The sequence below is a fragment of the Aspergillus uvarum genome (assembly GCF_003184745.1).
Source record: "Aspergillus uvarum CBS 121591 unplaced genomic scaffold BO82scaffold_46, whole genome shotgun sequence".
NCBI lineage: Eukaryota > Fungi > Ascomycota > Eurotiomycetes > Eurotiales > Aspergillaceae > Aspergillus > Aspergillus uvarum.
Window position 1 is genome coordinate 65514 of NW_020291343.1, and position 15438 is coordinate 80951.

At 52.6% G+C, this 15438-nt stretch overlaps 6 protein-coding genes across 6 annotated transcripts; 5 read left to right on the plus strand and 1 right to left on the minus strand.

The window, feature by feature from the left end:
* Positions 1-568: 568 nt before the first annotated feature.
* On the plus strand, positions 569-2720 carry BO82DRAFT_132642 (phosphatase PAP2 family protein). The gene is made up of 5 exons (XM_025629977.1): positions 569-1086; positions 1166-1192; positions 1248-1738; positions 1795-1806; positions 1868-2720. The coding sequence occupies exons 1-5, from the start codon at positions 1019-1021 to the stop codon at positions 2575-2577; spliced, it is 1308 nt and encodes a 435-aa protein (XP_025489604.1). The 5' UTR covers positions 569-1018; the 3' UTR covers positions 2578-2720.
* Positions 2721-3424: 704 nt separating this feature from the next.
* BO82DRAFT_393842 (uncharacterized protein) lies at positions 3425-4889 on the plus strand. The gene is made up of 2 exons (XM_025638699.1): positions 3425-3984; positions 4049-4889. Exons 1-2 carry the CDS (start codon positions 3910-3912, stop codon positions 4571-4573), a joined length of 600 nt encoding a protein of 199 aa, XP_025489605.1. The 5' UTR covers positions 3425-3909; the 3' UTR covers positions 4574-4889.
* Positions 4890-5382: 493 nt separating this feature from the next.
* hxB (putative molybdenum cofactor sulfurase protein (HxB)) lies at positions 5383-8339 on the plus strand. Its single transcript, XM_025629978.1, has 3 exons — positions 5383-5691; positions 5763-8219; positions 8274-8339. Exons 1-2 carry the CDS (start codon positions 5592-5594, stop codon positions 8183-8185), a joined length of 2523 nt encoding a protein of 840 aa, XP_025489606.1. The 5' UTR covers positions 5383-5591; the 3' UTR covers positions 8186-8219; positions 8274-8339.
* On the minus strand, positions 8304-9527 carry BO82DRAFT_356374 (mitochondrial 54S ribosomal protein mL59). Its single transcript, XM_025635711.1, has 2 exons — positions 8765-9527; positions 8304-8667 (listed from the first exon to the last, which is right to left on the minus strand). Exons 1-2 carry the CDS (start codon positions 9425-9427, stop codon positions 8626-8628), a joined length of 705 nt encoding a protein of 234 aa, XP_025489607.1. The 5' UTR covers positions 9428-9527; the 3' UTR covers positions 8304-8625.
* A 330-nt stretch (positions 9528-9857) lies between these two features.
* BO82DRAFT_356375 (putative mRNA splicing protein (Prp39)) lies at positions 9858-12877 on the plus strand. The gene is made up of 4 exons (XM_025635712.1): positions 9858-10120; positions 10208-10423; positions 10481-10584; positions 11127-12877. Exons 1-4 carry the CDS (start codon positions 10052-10054, stop codon positions 12499-12501), a joined length of 1764 nt encoding a protein of 587 aa, XP_025489608.1. The 5' UTR covers positions 9858-10051; the 3' UTR covers positions 12502-12877.
* A 331-nt stretch (positions 12878-13208) lies between these two features.
* On the plus strand, positions 13209-15401 carry BO82DRAFT_315058 (cytochrome P450). Its single transcript, XM_025632531.1, has 3 exons — positions 13209-13935; positions 14039-14492; positions 14578-15401. Exons 1-3 carry the CDS (start codon positions 13281-13283, stop codon positions 15245-15247), a joined length of 1779 nt encoding a protein of 592 aa, XP_025489609.1. The 5' UTR covers positions 13209-13280; the 3' UTR covers positions 15248-15401.
* Positions 15402-15438: the final 37 nt, after the last annotated feature.

Consider the following 15438-nt stretch of genomic DNA (forward strand, 5'->3'; position numbering starts at 1 on the left):
CGTGGTTAGCTGGTACGATGAGCTGGTCTCCGGGTGGAGTCCTAAGAAAGACAAGACTTTAGGCAGCATCATTTCAGGGTTGGTATTTTTTTGTATGTGGGTTCTAGATCCCGCCGGATACCAACTCATTATCTTTTTCCTGGCCGGAACAATGCATGCGAATGAATCCTCGGGTTATCTGAACAAGGACTGGACTTGTCCACAAGGTATGACCTTTGTAAGTGATGGCTCATTTAAGAGGAGCTAATAGGAACAGAGTTGACATAGAACAATGAGATGATGGAGTCTTACTGAGCAATCGAGTGCGTTGTCGTAGTCTGGGGACTGATTCCCGGTTGTGACGGCTCCAACATAGCTGATAGCTATTATTTCTCTTAAATTCCCACCGGCATCCAGCAGCCCTATGGCGTGTACGTGCAGAAGTGGCTGAGCGGCTTGTCAAACATTGCGGGGGTGGACCGGAGACTGTAGGTAGGCGGAAGACGGTTGTTCTTTGGGCGGTCAATCCTCCGTAACTTCGTTGTAACTTATCAACTATTTATACCCAGCCGCTGATACCAAGATACCAAGGCTTCAATTCACGCTGATCGTGCGGGCGATGCCAACCATTTAAGTTCGCCCACCCGCGGGCCTACAATAGAGCAAACGTTTTTCTGACTTCTCGACTCCTTCTCTCTCTCTCTCTCTCTCTCTCTCTCTCTCTTCTCAACTATCTCTCCCTTTCATCCTCTGTACTTCGCACGTTTCGTCCTTTGAAGACGACGTTTGGTAGCATTTTGGGGTTTCTTTCAATTGGACTCCGCCTCCTTTATCAACTGGTGTTTCGAATGGCAGCAACCTAACTACCTACCTGGTAGCTGATTGATTCCCTCACGTGCTCGATTTTCCTACACAACAGCCATCAGACGTAATCTTCAACAACAATACCAACAGTTTACTTGCTAGACATAGCTTCAATTCTTGGTGACCTGCTTTGATTTTTAAAAATTTGAATATCGCTAGGCGCTGCATTCATTGCATGATGAATCGCCTGCCCGAGAAGCTGCTCTTCTCCAAGCAGCGCCTGAGGCCGCGGGTTGTGCTTTCGTAAGTCCAGAGAGAGGCTTGCTCTGCCTACTTCATCCCAAACCTAAGAGAAATGGCTAACGCTCTCTTCTCGCTCCAGATATATCGCGGACTATGTTATTCTCGTGTTTGTCTACATCATGCACTGACCGCCACGAGTCCTGCTAACAAGACTGCAACAGTGTCTGCATTGCAGGGTTCTATGCTCTTGACTCCATCGAACCCTACCACCAGCATTTCTCGCTACGAAACATTTCCATCCAGTATCCATATGCCGTTCACGAGCGTATCACGATACAGGAAGCTCTCTGTATCTCCGGAGTGGCACCTTTGGTCATCATTGCCGTCTATACCCTTCTTATAGATGGACTCTTCTCCCACAACAAACCACAGGATCCAGTATCCGGCAAGCGGAAATTCTCAGGCCCGTATCGGTGGAAGGACCGACTATGGGAGTTTAACTGTGGGATACTGGGGCTTCTGCTCTCTCAGGGGCTGACGTTCGTCATCACGCAAGCATTGAAGAACGCCTGTGGCAAGCCTCGGCCCGATTTTATTGATCGGTGCCAACCTCGCGCAGGAAGCCAGGATGCGATTCCGGGCTTGTCTAACTCTACCATCTGCACGGGGGAACATGCGCTTATCAAGGATGGCTTCCGTTCATGGCCATCAGGTTCGATAACACCGCAAACATTTCGACAGTGATCGTATGCTGACCTATAAGAACAGGCCACAGTAGCTGTAAGACTGTCTCTGCGATGCAAAAGATTGAAACTAATCCCTGACTTGACTTACATTACAGCGTCATTTGCTGGCTTGTTCTACCTGACGCTCTGGATGAGTGGCAAACTGCATATAATGGACAACAAAGGTGAGGTCTGGAAAGCACTCTTGGTCATGATACCGAGCCTGGGTGCTACCCTCGTTGCGGTGAGTCGCATTATGGATGCGAGACACCACCCCTTCGACGTCATTACAGGATCGCTTCTTGGGATTCTCTGCGCCATTATCTCCTATCATCAGTATTTCCCACCTCTTTCGCAGCCCTGGAAAAAAGGTCGCGCGCATCCGATCCGCAGCTGGGGTACAGAGCCGCTACCCCCATCGAATCCATTGAACTTGGCGAGATTCGAGGATAGTACTGCCGCGCTCCGTCATCCGGCAGCAGACAGTCAGTCGAAGCCGATGGTTGGTGCAGACAATGGCGCTGCTTACATCCCCACATCAAATCCCTACGCTACGAATATGTACACTCGTCGATCGCAGGACGAGGACGGGAATTGGTCCTCATCCAGCGAGGACGTTCACGCAAATGGCTATGAGATGCAGTCTGGGTATACTCGAGCACGCAACCCGGGACTGGGTGGATCGATTCCACAATACGAGGTTGACACGACGTATGACTCGCAACGGCCACAGGCGGCCACAGCTCTCCATGCACCCACACGAGTGATGACTGCTCAGCTTGATCGTGGGCGGGATCTGACCGAGCTGCATTCGCGGGAAGTATAAGACCTTAGCCGGGGCTACCCCCGGTCGCATCGATGCGAGGGGTATTCATCATGTTGCCATTTATAGAACATATACCAGCACATTTGCATGTAACATTTTCGGGCTCTTACTGTGATGGTGGATCTTAGTTAATTTTTTTGGTCCTTGTCTTGTCTTCTTGCTTCTTTTTCGGTGGCTAAGGTACACTATTGAGTTCAAACAACGGGCGGGAAATGACAGAGACAGCAACATTTGCTCCAAATGGCCAGAGGTTCGCTATACCTAGTACAGTGGCCTACTTACGACCATGGATTTGCGGGCGGTAAGTGGGCTTTTTTCGAGAGGTTTCTATGAGTGGATCGATGATATAACCGCAGGCGGTGATCACAGCGCAGTCTTTGCGGCATGTACTATACAAACTGTACACAATGTACCGTACAAGTACATACTTGGCTATACTAATCTAACTTCTAGAGTGTCATGACTACCTCGCTGACGCTGACTGCCTCTTCCCTTCGGATGGTTACTCCATGGTAATTGAACATTGAGGCTGTCCCTGATGATCATTGATGGCTGGCTCTAGACTTTCTTTCTTCCCCTCGTGGCGGCCCCACCGATGACCGGTGGTTGTTATTGTTATTGTTGCTGCAGTAAACAATGCCATGATGCTCATGGACAACCAAGACCAACAAATAAGGTAACGTTACGTTGAACTAATTTAGTCTATGTTTCCTCCCTCCAATCTACGGCTATTTGGAAGATCAACCGCTTCAATGTCATCATAGTCAGGCTATGGTGAGACGCAGCGAGCCGCCCTTGTAACGACTTCATCGTCGATTCTCCCTTCTCCCAGCCACCCCGCGCCCTCAGTCGCCCAGCCTCCCCTCTTCCTTTCTCCGACCTGCATATTCTTCCTCCGACCGACCCATTCTTTTCATTTCATCTGCCAGTTTTTCTCCTGTTGAGTTCTGTCTTCTGGCATGCATCATCTGCACCCTTGCTTCTCTTTTATCTAACTGCGTGTGGGTTTCTCTCTCGTGCTTTTCAAAAGAATCGAGTTACATTTAGATCGGCACCTAACCGATCCACTCACTACTCACTATACGTTGTCCGGCGCAACGTCAGAGCCTGGCTGTACCTTGTTCCGGCCTTGGTCTCATCTTCATTCCTATCGCCCTTCGCGTCCGTCGCCAGTCTTCATTGAGTGTATGATGACGCTGTAGCTGTTCGCCAGTCCGTTTGTTTTATCTGATCCTGCAGCCATCTTGAATTTCGACACATCATCTTACAGCCAATTCAGCAGCCGTTGAGTCGAATTAGATCGCGCGCATTGTGCGAAAAACAGCCGGCAAGATGATTGGCAGTCTCTTCTTCATCCTCAATCGGCTCTTAGAGCTTATTCTGCTAATTCCGATCATCGGAATGATGGTAGGCACATTCCACAACTAGACTTGACCCCATTCAAGGAGTGCAACTGACATCCGCATGATAGGCCTACTTCGTCAACGGCTATCTTAACGCAAACATGATAACCCCGGCCTATATCCTGGTTATTTTCATTGTCAGCGTTATTGCGGCTTTCTGGTGTATCGACACCATGATTCGGATTTCTACCACTCGCCGTTCGGCAATGTTCGTCGCTTTCGTGGATCTACTATTCTTCGGCGCATTTATTGCAGGGGTCTACGAGCTGCGATTCATTACGAATGCGGACTGTGCGCACTGGAATGGAGGCTCGGTGTACATTTCGCTCGGTCCCTTCGGATACTATGGCTACACCTCGGACAATCCGCTGTCATTCCACATCAACAAGACTTGCGCCATGCTCAAAGCTTGCTTTGCATTGGGGATAATCGAGGTGATCCTGTTCTTCTGGACGGCGATACTGGCGATGATGATCTACCGCCGACCGGACACGGTTGTCAAGGAGACGACTGTGCGGCGCCGAAGTCACAGCAGTCGACGCGGTCATCGGCGCCATAGCAGCTCGCGCAGCCGACATCACTACGAAGTCTAGGACTGGCTTCTCTCATTTACGACTTTACGGACTATGATGGAATGGTATATGGTTAATGATGGGAATCGTTGACGATGCATAAAGGGCCGGCATGGGGGTTAGGCCCATGAAGCGATGCGATCGCGCTCACGACTTACGAGATACTGTTTCCTTTGATACTATTTTGCATTTACCGCCTCAAGCACATTCCTTTGATTGTGCTTCTCTCTGAAAGATATACCGCATGATTTGTGCTCGATTGCAGCCCGGGGATGTTAATGCTTTGTACGGCTGATCTATGTGTCATATGATATTGTTTTCTGAAATGAATATCGCCATCGTACAGTACATTGTGCCTTGTATTGAGGCCTCCACTTTTGAGAAAATGATCTAGTCCTGAAGAAGAATGATGCAAGCCAGGATCATCGGATCTGGCCGCCGCTCCCCGCGCTCGATAAGAAAGCAGGAGTGGGGGAGCTTGACTTCTCATCCGCTTCGGTGCCTCAAAGAACAAAGTATAACATTTCGGACTGTCCCACAGATTTCTGCTTAATCATTTATCCTCGGCCGCTCAACATCTCCTTACATTTCTTGGCTATTTCCTCAAGAATATTCCTGTGACTTTTTGGACGTTTCCTGCTGCTGAGGGTAGGATAATTATCGGTGGCAAACCAAACCGTTGGAGCTCAAGTTCGGTAAGCTCCGATAAACAGCCTTATCGGCCCAAGTCATTGAAATAAAGTATTAGTTAGGCTGTGGTTCCTGACACCATCATCCCGTCTTCCTCTATCACTGATATGATTTCAAACTACCTGTGACTACTGGGTTCCCTGTTGTCTAGCTCCTTTTCGTTCTGAATTCTCCCTCCCTGAGTCATTACGCAAGCCCCCCGGAGCATTGTATGTGTGAGCGTGCAAGAACAACCGGTCGCCACCCCGATCTCGATTCTCCACGGCAATGCTCACTTCGACTGCATACACCACAAGCAATCAACTTTGAGATCTGATGCTGCTCAAGATATTGCGGACTGTTGGGCAAGATGGGTGACTCCAGAATAAAAGAAGTAGGGTCTGAATACATACAAAGCTATCCGGAAGACATTGATGTCATTCGGGAGCGCGAATACCCCTTGCTGAAAGGTTCGCCTACTGGAGTCAGCTAGCCTTACACACAAGAAAGAGCAATCTATTGACACTCTCGACTTTCTTAGATACTACTTACCTTGATCATGCCGGGACGACCCTATATGCAAAGTCTCTGATCGACGCGTTTTCGCGTGACCTCACCTCCAACATCTACGGCAACCCGCATTCACTGTCCGCGCCCTCCCAGCGATCGACGCAGCGGATAGACGACACACGTCTACGAGCTCTTCGCTTCTTTAACGCTGACCCCGAAGAGTTCGATCTTGTCTTTGTGGCCAACGCCACGGCGGCTATCAAATTAGTCGCCGATGCTCTGCGCGATGCAACGCCCCAAGGATTCTGGTATGGCTACCATGTCGACGCGCACACGAGCTTGGTTGGGGCTCGTGAGCTCGCGGCGCTCGGGAGTCGATGCTTCATGTCTGACGATGAGGTCGAGCGCTGGATGTCTGACTTGGGCTCTGCCCCAGCGGAGGGCAACCGGCTGTTTGCGTTTCCTGCGCAGTCGAACATGAACGGCCGTCGGTTTCCGCTCCGATGGTGTGAAAAGATCCGTACCATGTCTGCCCAAAGGGTCTATACCATGCTCGATGCCGCTTCCCTGGTCTCCACATCTCCGCTCGATCTGAGCGACGCAGCAAACGCCCCGGATTTCACGGCGCTCAGTTTCTATAAGATCTTCGGATTTCCGGATCTTGGGGCATTGATTGTCCGCAAGAGTGCAGGGCAGATCTTTGATAAGCGGAGGTTCTTTGGTGGTGGGACGGTGGATATGGTTCTCACGCAAGAGACGCCGTGGCATGCGAAGAAGCAGTCTTCGATACACGAACGGTTGGAAGATGGGACGCTGCCATTCCATAGTATCATCGCGCTGGATCTGGCTTTTGAAACGCACGCGCGCCTCTTCGGCTCGATGAGCAATGTCTCGTCGCACACGCGCTCCTTGGCCGGGAAACTACATGATCGCATGACTGCTTTGCGGCATCATAACGGGGAGAGAGTCTGTCATGTCTATGCGTCGCCCCACGTTGACTATAGTGATTCGTCTTTGCAAGGTCCGATCCTGGCATTCAATCTGCAGAATAGTCAGGGTACGTGGATTGGTAAGTCCGAGGTGGAGAGACTGGCAGCCGTCAAGAACATTCAGATCAGATCCGGTACTCTTTGCAACCCTGGAGGCACAGCGGCTAGCCTGGATTGGACTGGTGCCGACATGCTCCGGCATTTCTCTCATGGGTTGCGTTGCGGCGATGATCATGATATCATGGACGGGCGACCGACTGGCATCTTGAGGGCCAGCCTTGGTGCGATGAGCAGTTCAAGGGACATCAACACTTTCGTGGCCTTCTTGGAAGAGTTCTTTGTGGAGAAGAGTGTGGATGTGTGTACTCTGGCACCGCCAGTGGACAACAACCTCATCCAGCAACCGGAGTTCTATGTGGAGAGTCTATCAATTTACCCTATAAAAAGCTGCGCTGCATTCAAAGTGCCTGACGGCAAACGCTGGGAGATCCATCCGGAGGGACTGGCATGGGACAGGGAATGGTGCCTGATTCACCAGGGCACTGGTGTGGCGCTCAACCAGAAGAGATATCCGCGCATGGCGCTGATACGGCCGGTCATCGACCTTGCTGGCGGATTCTTGCGGATCACATGCGGCGGCGCATCCTCTACACATGGACAATACCTGGAAATTCCCCTTCATCGCGGGAAACTGAACCTCGTGTCCACCTCGCTATGTCAGAACTCCTCCAAGCCCTCCACCGTCTGCGGTGACCAAGTCATCGTGCAGGCGTACACATCGCACGAAGTCTCCTCTTTCTTCTCCAACTTTCTGGGTGTGCCATGCACCCTCGCGCGCTTCCCCCCGCAATCGTCGACGACAAGATCTGCGTCCTCAACCGGCCCCCTCGTCAATAGAAATTCGCCTCTGCGGGCGCGGACGACAATGCCCGGCTCCTTCCCGCAAGATCCTCAGCTGGCGTCGCCGCAGAATCCTATCCTCCTGTCCAACGAAAGCCCGATCCTCCTCATCTCGCGCTCCTCCGTCAACCGCCTGAACGAGGCGATCAAGCGCAACAACACCGCGAGCAGCAGCGGCAATGGCAGCAGCAACAAGAAAGCAGTCGCCGCCGATGTGTTCCGCGCCAACATCGTGGTCGCGGAGAGAATCCCCAGGTCGGCCAACGCCGAGAGGCCTTACGTGGAAGATGGGTGGCAGAGCGTGCGCATTGGGCCCAATAGTATCCCGTTCAATGTTTTAGGGTCGTGTCAACGGTGCCAGATGGTATGCGTGGATCAGTACACGGGCGTACGTGGGGACGAGCCCTATTCGACGTTGGCGAAGACGCGGAAGGTTGGCAATAAGATTTACTTTGGACGGCATCTTGGGTTGGCTTCGTCGGGGGCCCTGGATGATGAAGGGGCCTCCGCTGTGTCTCGGACGGTCATGGTTGGTGATATTGTGCATCCGTCTTTTGGTTCGTGATTGGGCTGTGACGGTTTTATTTTTGCATATGAAAGTAAGGCGTTCTAAGGGCATTTTTTATAGTGCGCAATAACTTAGCAGATACCAGATAGCAGAAATGCAGAGTGGAATTGGATACTGGAATAGGGTACTCGAATGCATGACTTGATATAGAACAATATAACTATTTGTACAGTACATAATAGAAACAGATAACTCCCGTTCCGAAACATGATGACGATGATGGCGAATGATGCTGATGGTCAATCAAACCTTACCCGAAGAAGGGAGGGCAGTGTCTGGACAATGTAGTAACCTGCATCCATCCCAGGCCCCAGAAGTCAGCCCCCGACAATATCCGGACCCAACCCATGTTTGGAGAAATTGAGTCCCGAGGCGAAAAGCGAGGAAACCCGGGGGAGCATAAGAACCAAAACAAGAAATTAAGGCGGGAAAGCGCTCTATTTCTTGGGCCACTGCTTCCAACCACGACCGTGACCTCTCTGTAATGAAACAAAAACGCATTAGTAGCCATACATAACCCTCTAGAATTTTGTTCCAGGACAAGGTGGAAAACGGAAAGGGGAGAGGGAAACGTACCTGCTTCCACAACCGCACCATCTCCGGCATCTCGAGCATGGCCTTGCGGCGGTCCTCGAGGCGCGCCTCCATGGTGCGCTCCCACTTGTGACCCTTGACCTTCTGGCCGACACCGGTACCCTTGACGGCCAGGCCCTGGTTCTCGGCGCGGCGGGCCTCCTTGTACTCGGCGGACTTGCGCGAGGGCGGGAGCAGCTCCTCGACCCCGAACTCGCGGGCCAGCTTCACCAGCTCTGCCTGCCGGCGCAGGCTGATCCGGGGCCCCTCCCACTTGCGCTCGCCCAGCTTCCGCGGCAGGAACGGGTTGAGCCGGCCCTTGGGCCCCTTCCACAGCAGCGCGTCCGAGTACTTGTGGTCCGGCGGCTGGTAGCCCTTCGCTTCGCGGTTCGGGGTGTATGGGGATGGGAGGTGGGAGGCGGCGATCGCGTCGGTGACTGGCGTGTTGCTGCTGCTGGAGGTTGAGGAGGTAGTGGTGGTTGTGGTGGTGGTGGTGGTGTTCAGGGCAGCGCCGGCCGCCGCCTGGGCAAGGGCAAATGGCTTGGGGATTGTGACCGGTGGGCGTACGGTCGTGGAATAGATTTGCGGAGGATAGCGGGCGAAGAAGTTGCGGAGGCGCGTGGGCAGGCGGGAGGCCAGGCTGCTGGCGGCTTGGGGAGTGGCCATTGTGAGGCTTGGGGGGGGTTTGCCCTTGCCGATGGGTTCCTCCTGTACGAATTGGACGTGGGATAGGACTTGCGAAAGGAGAAGGAGGACGGGGGGGGGGGAAGAGGGGGAGGGGGGAAGGGTTGAGCGTTGAAGTCGTGCTATCTTTTCCACCACTTTTGATTGCTTTGCATTCAAAACCCAGACGGTTGGAAGGCGGCGCTAGTCTGTTTTGGGAGGGATGAGAGAGAAGCACAAATAGAAGCCTGAGGCAGCAAGAAGGTTAGATCCGGTCGGGCGGAAGCGAAGGGCAGAAGATGCCCGCAGCAGAAAGGCAAACTTCAGAGAAAACAGAAATCCGAAGAGGCTTAGTTCCGCAAGTACGTACACTAGCCTGGAGTGCAAAGGTCCAAGGTTCATCCGTCTTCGCCTACTTACGCTTGTCGCCTTTCCTCCTTGCGGGATTCACCAACTTTGACTCCTTCTTCTACACTCCCCCTCCCCTTCTCGTCGGATCGTGTCTCTTGTTGTTGTTTTGTTGCTTTTGTTGATCTCTCCTCCTTTCTTGGTTATTCTTCCCCGGATTCTTAGGAATTTCAACAGCAAATCCGTACAACGGCCACCCCCGCTCATACTGCTGCCATCATGGCGGACTACAATTATGGAGGTTCCGAGGAAGAGAATGCGGAGTTGAGGAAGCTTGAAGTTGAATTGGTATGAACTGAATTTCCTGCTCAGCTGTTTGCGCTCTTTCGAGGTTGCTTTAGGACCCCACGAGCTGACACTGGCTTTTCCTTCTAGCTCGATGACCCGGATAACTTCGAGACATGGGAGAAACTTGTTCGCGCTGCCGAGGCTTTGGAGGGTGGCATCAACCGCAACTCCAACCCCCAAGCTATTACCACCGTCCGCAATGTTTACGATCGCTTCCTCGCCAAATTCCCTCTGCTGTTCGGATACTGGAAGAAGTATGCCGACCTGGAATTCTCCCTCACCGGAACTGAAGCTGCAGATATGGTACGCATGGCTCACCTGCTTCCCAACAACCTGTGAGGTGGTCGCTAATAGCTACAGGTCTATGAGCGAGGTGTTGCTAGCATCTCCCCCTCGGTCGACCTATGGACCAACTACTGCTCCTTCAAGGCCGAGACTTCTCACGACGCTGACGTGATTCGAGAGTAAGTATAACTAAAGCTGCTTTTTCCTTTCCTTGCCCTCGTAACCATGATCAATGCAGCACGGACATTGTTGTTGTGCCGAACCTGCGGGGTGCAAATCTCCGCGGGCAACAGTTCCCTCAATGATGGGTGAGATTTCACCTTACCCGGGTTCCAAAGAAAAAGAAAACTGGAGTTTACTTCTCACCCATGGCTTATTCAGGCTGTTCTATCTCCCTCCCCCCCTTTGAAAGAAGAAGTTTTGAATTCTCTGATTTGACGTCTCAACCACCTTGCCCTGCACGGATATCATCGGCTGTGTTCGGTGACGCCTACTCTGCGCTCGGTGCAGAAGGAAGAAAAAACAGACGTCCCCATCCACCGTTCTCACAATTTGGTTGTTCAATTGTTCGGACTCGCAGGCATTGGAAATCTGATGCTCATGTTTGCTATCCTTGTCATCTTCTCCCCATCCTCCCCCGCATCCTCCTCCCACTCCCTCCCATTGGTCTTTGACCTTCAGCGTGGAATGGCTTGCTAACCTTTCTCTCGCTTGTGCACAGGCTTTTTGAACGTGGTGCAAGCAGTGTCGGCCTGGACTTTCTGGCGCACCCGTTCTGGGATAAGTACATCGAGTTCGAGGAACGTGTGGAGGCCGTTGACAAGATCTTCGCCATCCTGGGTCGGGTTATTCACATCCCCATGCACCAGTATGCCCGGTACTTCGAGCGGTATAGACAATTGGCACAAGCTCGGCCTGTCGCCGAACTGGCGTCCCCCGAAACGTTGTCACAATTCCGTGCGGAGCTCGACGCCGCTGCGGGGCAGATTGCCCCTGGTGCAAAGGCCGAGGCTGAAATTGAAAGAGACATCCGACTGCGCGTCGATAGTCACCACCTTGAGGTTTTCTCCAAGACCCAGACCGAGACCACCAAGCGTTGGACTTACGAGTCGGAGATCAAGCGTCCATACTTCCATGTTACTGAGCTGGATGAAGGTCAGCTATCGAACTGGAAGAAGTACTTGGATTTCGAGGAGTCCGAGGGATCTTATGCCCGTATCCAGTTCTTGTACGAGAGGTGTCTCGTGACTTGCGCTCACTACGATGAATTTTGGCAGCGTTATGCCCGGTGGATGGCCGCTCAGCCCGGCAAGGATGAGGAAGTGCGCATTATCTACCAACGTGCAAGCTGCTTGTACGTACCTATTGCCAACCCGACCACGCGTCTGCAGTATGCCTATTTCGAGGAGATGAGCGACCGTGTGGATGTTGCCAAGGAGATTCACGAGGCCATCCTGATCCATCTTCCCAACCACGTGGAGACGATAGTGTCTTTGGCCAACATGTCGCGTCGCCACGGCGGACTTGAAGCGGCCATCGAGGTGTACAAGACCCAGCTTGACTCGCCACAATGTGACCTCGCCACAAAGGCGGCTCTCGTCGCCGAATGGGCTCGCCTTCTGTGGAAGATCAAGGGCTCGTCCGAAGAGGCTCGTCAAGTCTATCAGAAGAACCAGCAATACTACCTGGATAGCCGTCCGTTCTGGACGAGTTATCTTCACTTCGAACTCGAGCAGCCCACGAGTTCGACCTCTGAAACGGTCCAATACGAGCGCATCAAGCAAGTCGTCGATGAAATCCGGACCAAGAGTTCCCTGCCGGCTCAAGCAGTGCGAGAGCTTGTGCAAGTCTACATGGTCTATCTGCTGGAACGCGGCACCAAGGATGCGGCGAAGGAGTACATGACCCTTGACCGGGAGGTCCACGGGCCTGCCTCGGTATCGCACATGCAGGCTACTGAGGCGGCAGCAGCAGCACCAGCCCCGGTGGCAGCCGCCCCGGTGACCCCAGCGACGGCGGAAGTAGTTGTTCCTGCACCCCAAGCCAACCCTTATGCTGGTTACTACCAGCAGACGCCTGTCAACGGCGACGCGTGAGCTCTTCCCCAGACTCACTATATCAGTCTGAGCTTGCCACAGCCCAGGTCTGTTAACTCCTGATATCCCTTTTACGGTGGTTGGTTTCCCTTTTTCCCAGTCCAAGCCGGCAGCGGCTTGTCGATGTGTAGAACAATAGCCCCTCAATCTATTTCCCCAACCTATTTTATTGATTATGCAGCTTTCAGCGACTCAGGCGTGTTGAGTGAGGGAGGAGCAAGTGATCTGTCTAGTGGGGGCAATTGAATCAGCCTGCTCCCTGACAGCTTCCCAATGATTTCATGTGAAAACTGGGTGGCTTATTATGAGAATTGGACACTGGCTCCATTGTATTCTAATGCGTAGGTAGCTTTTACCTTTTTACTTTTCCTCTAATAACCCTAACCACCAACCGATGCAAGTGACTGTTGTAATTGTTCAGCTCAGCTCCTAGACTACATTGCCTTAACACAGACCCTTGGGATCGAATAAGATGCGAGTGGATCCTTGTCCAGTATTCCCGAGCCATCCAATGACAGACCCTATTTCTTCTCGTAATCTAGATTGACTAGACTAACTGGAACTGAACTTGTCAGCTCGAGTTCTCATGCTTATGATAGGTCCCACCGTCATAGGAGGGCCGGGATCATGGATTAGTGCTGGAGATGGCGTTGTCAATTTGCGACATGAGAAACTATTTAGAATCCTTCTCTCGTATCGTTCTCCCTCAGCACGTTCCTTAATGTTTTTCTTTTTCCAGAGGGGGTCATCGCGAAGAGAGACCAATCAACACAACGTCAATGATGGTCGTGTCAGTCGACCTGGTTGACCTCACCAAGCAGCATGGCCCTCTTCTTGCTTTGGCCGGCGTGAGCGCCCATCTTCTCTATTGGATCCGTGGGGAACGCAACAATAAAGAGGTCCGTACCTGGTTGTTTTCGCATGTGATTGTGAATATCGCCCTTGTAGGCTTCGCTCTGGTGGACACCCACCCGCACCAGTCTCCCTGGAGTATCGGCGCAGTTCTCCGCGGACTCTCCGCGATATCTCTCTTGAACCTCTGCTTCTACGGTCCCCTTTTCGCCTCCGTTCTGATCTACCGGGCGTTCTTCCACCGCCTCCGTCATTTCCCAGGCCCGGTCGCCCTGAAGCTATCGAAGCTAGTAGCGGCGTATGGCAACGTCGGAAAGGAACGGGACTTTGAGCGCATCTGGGATCTCCACAAGCAGTATGGCGATATCGTCCGAACGGGGCCCCAGGAACTCAGCATCTTGTCGGCCGACGCAATCGAGGTCATCTACGGCGCCTCGAGTCGGTGTACCCGCGCCATCTGGTATGATCGCTTGAAAGCCGCGGGCGATTTCTCCGAGGACTTTGCGGTGTTTCATATGCGGGATCCGGTAGCTCATACGCAGCGCAGAAAGGCGCTCTGGGATAAGGCGTTCAATATTCGAGGTTTGTGTGTCCTGCTTGTCTCTTTTGGCATGAAGAGTGATTGATAAGAGATGGGCTGAGGGCTGAAGTGAAGGTGTGCTGATTTTTTGCTATTGAACTTTAGCTCTCAAGTCCTATCAGCCTGTGGTCGTCAAGACCACGGAACGGTTCCTAGATGCGCTGCGTCAACGAGCTGGTCAAGTAGTCTCCGGTCCCGATACGATGCAGTTGCTAAGTTATGACCTGATGGGCCTCATTGGCTGGGGGTATTCGTTCGAGAACATCGAGAACTGGAAGCTCAATCCGGCGCTGCACTTCGTGAGGCAGGTCACTGCCGGTCAGCGGATCATCTCTCAGGCGCCGTGGCTGATGAGTCTTCTGGTTAACCTGCCTGGAGCAGATTCACCGCTTCAGCGCTACGGCGCGTGGATCGAGGCGCGGATCCGGGAGAAGATGCAGCGGTTGCACACGCCGGAGCATGAGACTACTGATGCGATGAGTAAGATGATGCCGGCCATGGTGAATTTGTCAAGGTCAGCACTGTATAGTGAGGGGGAGTTGATGGTTATTGCCGGAGGGTATGTTTCTTCCCCTTAAATTTTTGTCATATGTCCTTCCCAGGACTTTTGGGAGAGAGGTAATGTGGATCTGACTCGACAATAGAGACACTACGGCCACCACCATGGCGACTGTGATCTTCCACCTCGCACGCTGCCCTCTTGTTCAGCGCAAGCTCCAAGCGGAGCTCGACGATGCTGCACAACGCCTGCGAGAGCAAAGCAAGGATCAAGAGAATGACTCAGAGCCTGAAGCCTCATACTATCGCTCTATCACTTCTCTTCCTTATCTTAACGCCTGTATCAATGAAGCCCTCCGCCTCCAGCCCCCTGTCCCTGGAGAAATCCCACGCAAAACACCCCCCGAGGGTATCCACGTCCCCTTGCCTACCTCTACCAACGCATCCTCATCTTCATCACCAACCACCCTCTTCATTCCCGGCGCCACTATTATCAGCGTCCCTGTTCTCCCCGTCCAGCGAGACCCCAGGAACTACGTCCGGCCCGAGGAATTCATCCCCGAGCGCTGGACCGGCGAACAACCAGAGTTAACGTTGAAGAAGTCAGCCTTCATGCCGTTTGTCGCAGGTGCATATACCTGCGCTGGCAGAGGGCTGGCTTACATCGAAATGCGGATTGTGTTGGCGAAGTTGTTCGAGAGGTTCCAGGTGAGGCTTGCGGAGGGGGAGGATGGGACGCGGTTCTTGAAGGAAACAAAAGATTGCCATGTCGTGCATCTGGGAGACTTCGAGGTTGTTTATGAGGAGAGATGCTGAGATGCCTTTTTACTTCGCTTACTGGGCTTGTTTTGTATTTGTGGGTGTAGGTGCTGAGCGGTGCTCGGTCCGGTCAAATGTCGAGCTGTAAATAATAACTCATTGAGGCTTCTCCTGTTTAAGAAGAAAGTCATCAGCTATATCTGCAACCTTGACCAGGTAGACATTCATGATAAAATGATAAGTGGTGA

Coding starts and splice junctions, on each gene's coding strand:
- BO82DRAFT_132642 (XM_025629977.1), top strand. CDS start 1,019: ATGATGAATCGCCTGCCCGAGAAGCTGCTCTTCTCCAAGCAGCGCCTG. Junction 1,087..1,165: donor AGGCCGCGGGTTGTGCTTTC/GTAAGTCCAGAG, acceptor TTCTCGCTCCAG/ATATATCGCGGACTATGTTA. Junction 1,193..1,247: donor GCGGACTATGTTATTCTCGT/GTTTGTCTACAT, acceptor AGACTGCAACAG/TGTCTGCATTGCAGGGTTCT.
- BO82DRAFT_393842 (XM_025638699.1), top strand. CDS start 3,910: ATGATTGGCAGTCTCTTCTTCATCCTCAATCGGCTCTTAGAGCTTATT. Junction 3,985..4,048: donor TTCCGATCATCGGAATGATG/GTAGGCACATTC, acceptor TCCGCATGATAG/GCCTACTTCGTCAACGGCTA.
- hxB (XM_025629978.1), top strand. CDS start 5,592: ATGGGTGACTCCAGAATAAAAGAAGTAGGGTCTGAATACATACAAAGC. Junction 5,692..5,762: donor CGAATACCCCTTGCTGAAAG/GTTCGCCTACTG, acceptor CGACTTTCTTAG/ATACTACTTACCTTGATCAT.
- BO82DRAFT_356374 (XM_025635711.1), bottom strand. CDS start 9,427: ATGGCCACTCCCCAAGCCGCCAGCAGCCTGGCCTCCCGCCTGCCCACG. Junction 8,668..8,764: donor TGGTGCGGTTGTGGAAGCAG/GTACGTTTCCCT, acceptor GTTTCATTACAG/AGAGGTCACGGTCGTGGTTG.
- BO82DRAFT_356375 (XM_025635712.1), top strand. CDS start 10,052: ATGGCGGACTACAATTATGGAGGTTCCGAGGAAGAGAATGCGGAGTTG. Junction 10,121..10,207: donor GGAAGCTTGAAGTTGAATTG/GTATGAACTGAA, acceptor TTTTCCTTCTAG/CTCGATGACCCGGATAACTT. Junction 10,585..11,126: donor GACGCTGACGTGATTCGAGA/GTAAGTATAACT, acceptor GCTTGTGCACAG/GCTTTTTGAACGTGGTGCAA.
- BO82DRAFT_315058 (XM_025632531.1), top strand. CDS start 13,281: ATGATGGTCGTGTCAGTCGACCTGGTTGACCTCACCAAGCAGCATGGC. Junction 13,936..14,038: donor TAAGGCGTTCAATATTCGAG/GTTTGTGTGTCC, acceptor ATTGAACTTTAG/CTCTCAAGTCCTATCAGCCT. Junction 14,493..14,577: donor TTGATGGTTATTGCCGGAGG/GTATGTTTCTTC, acceptor ACTCGACAATAG/AGACACTACGGCCACCACCA.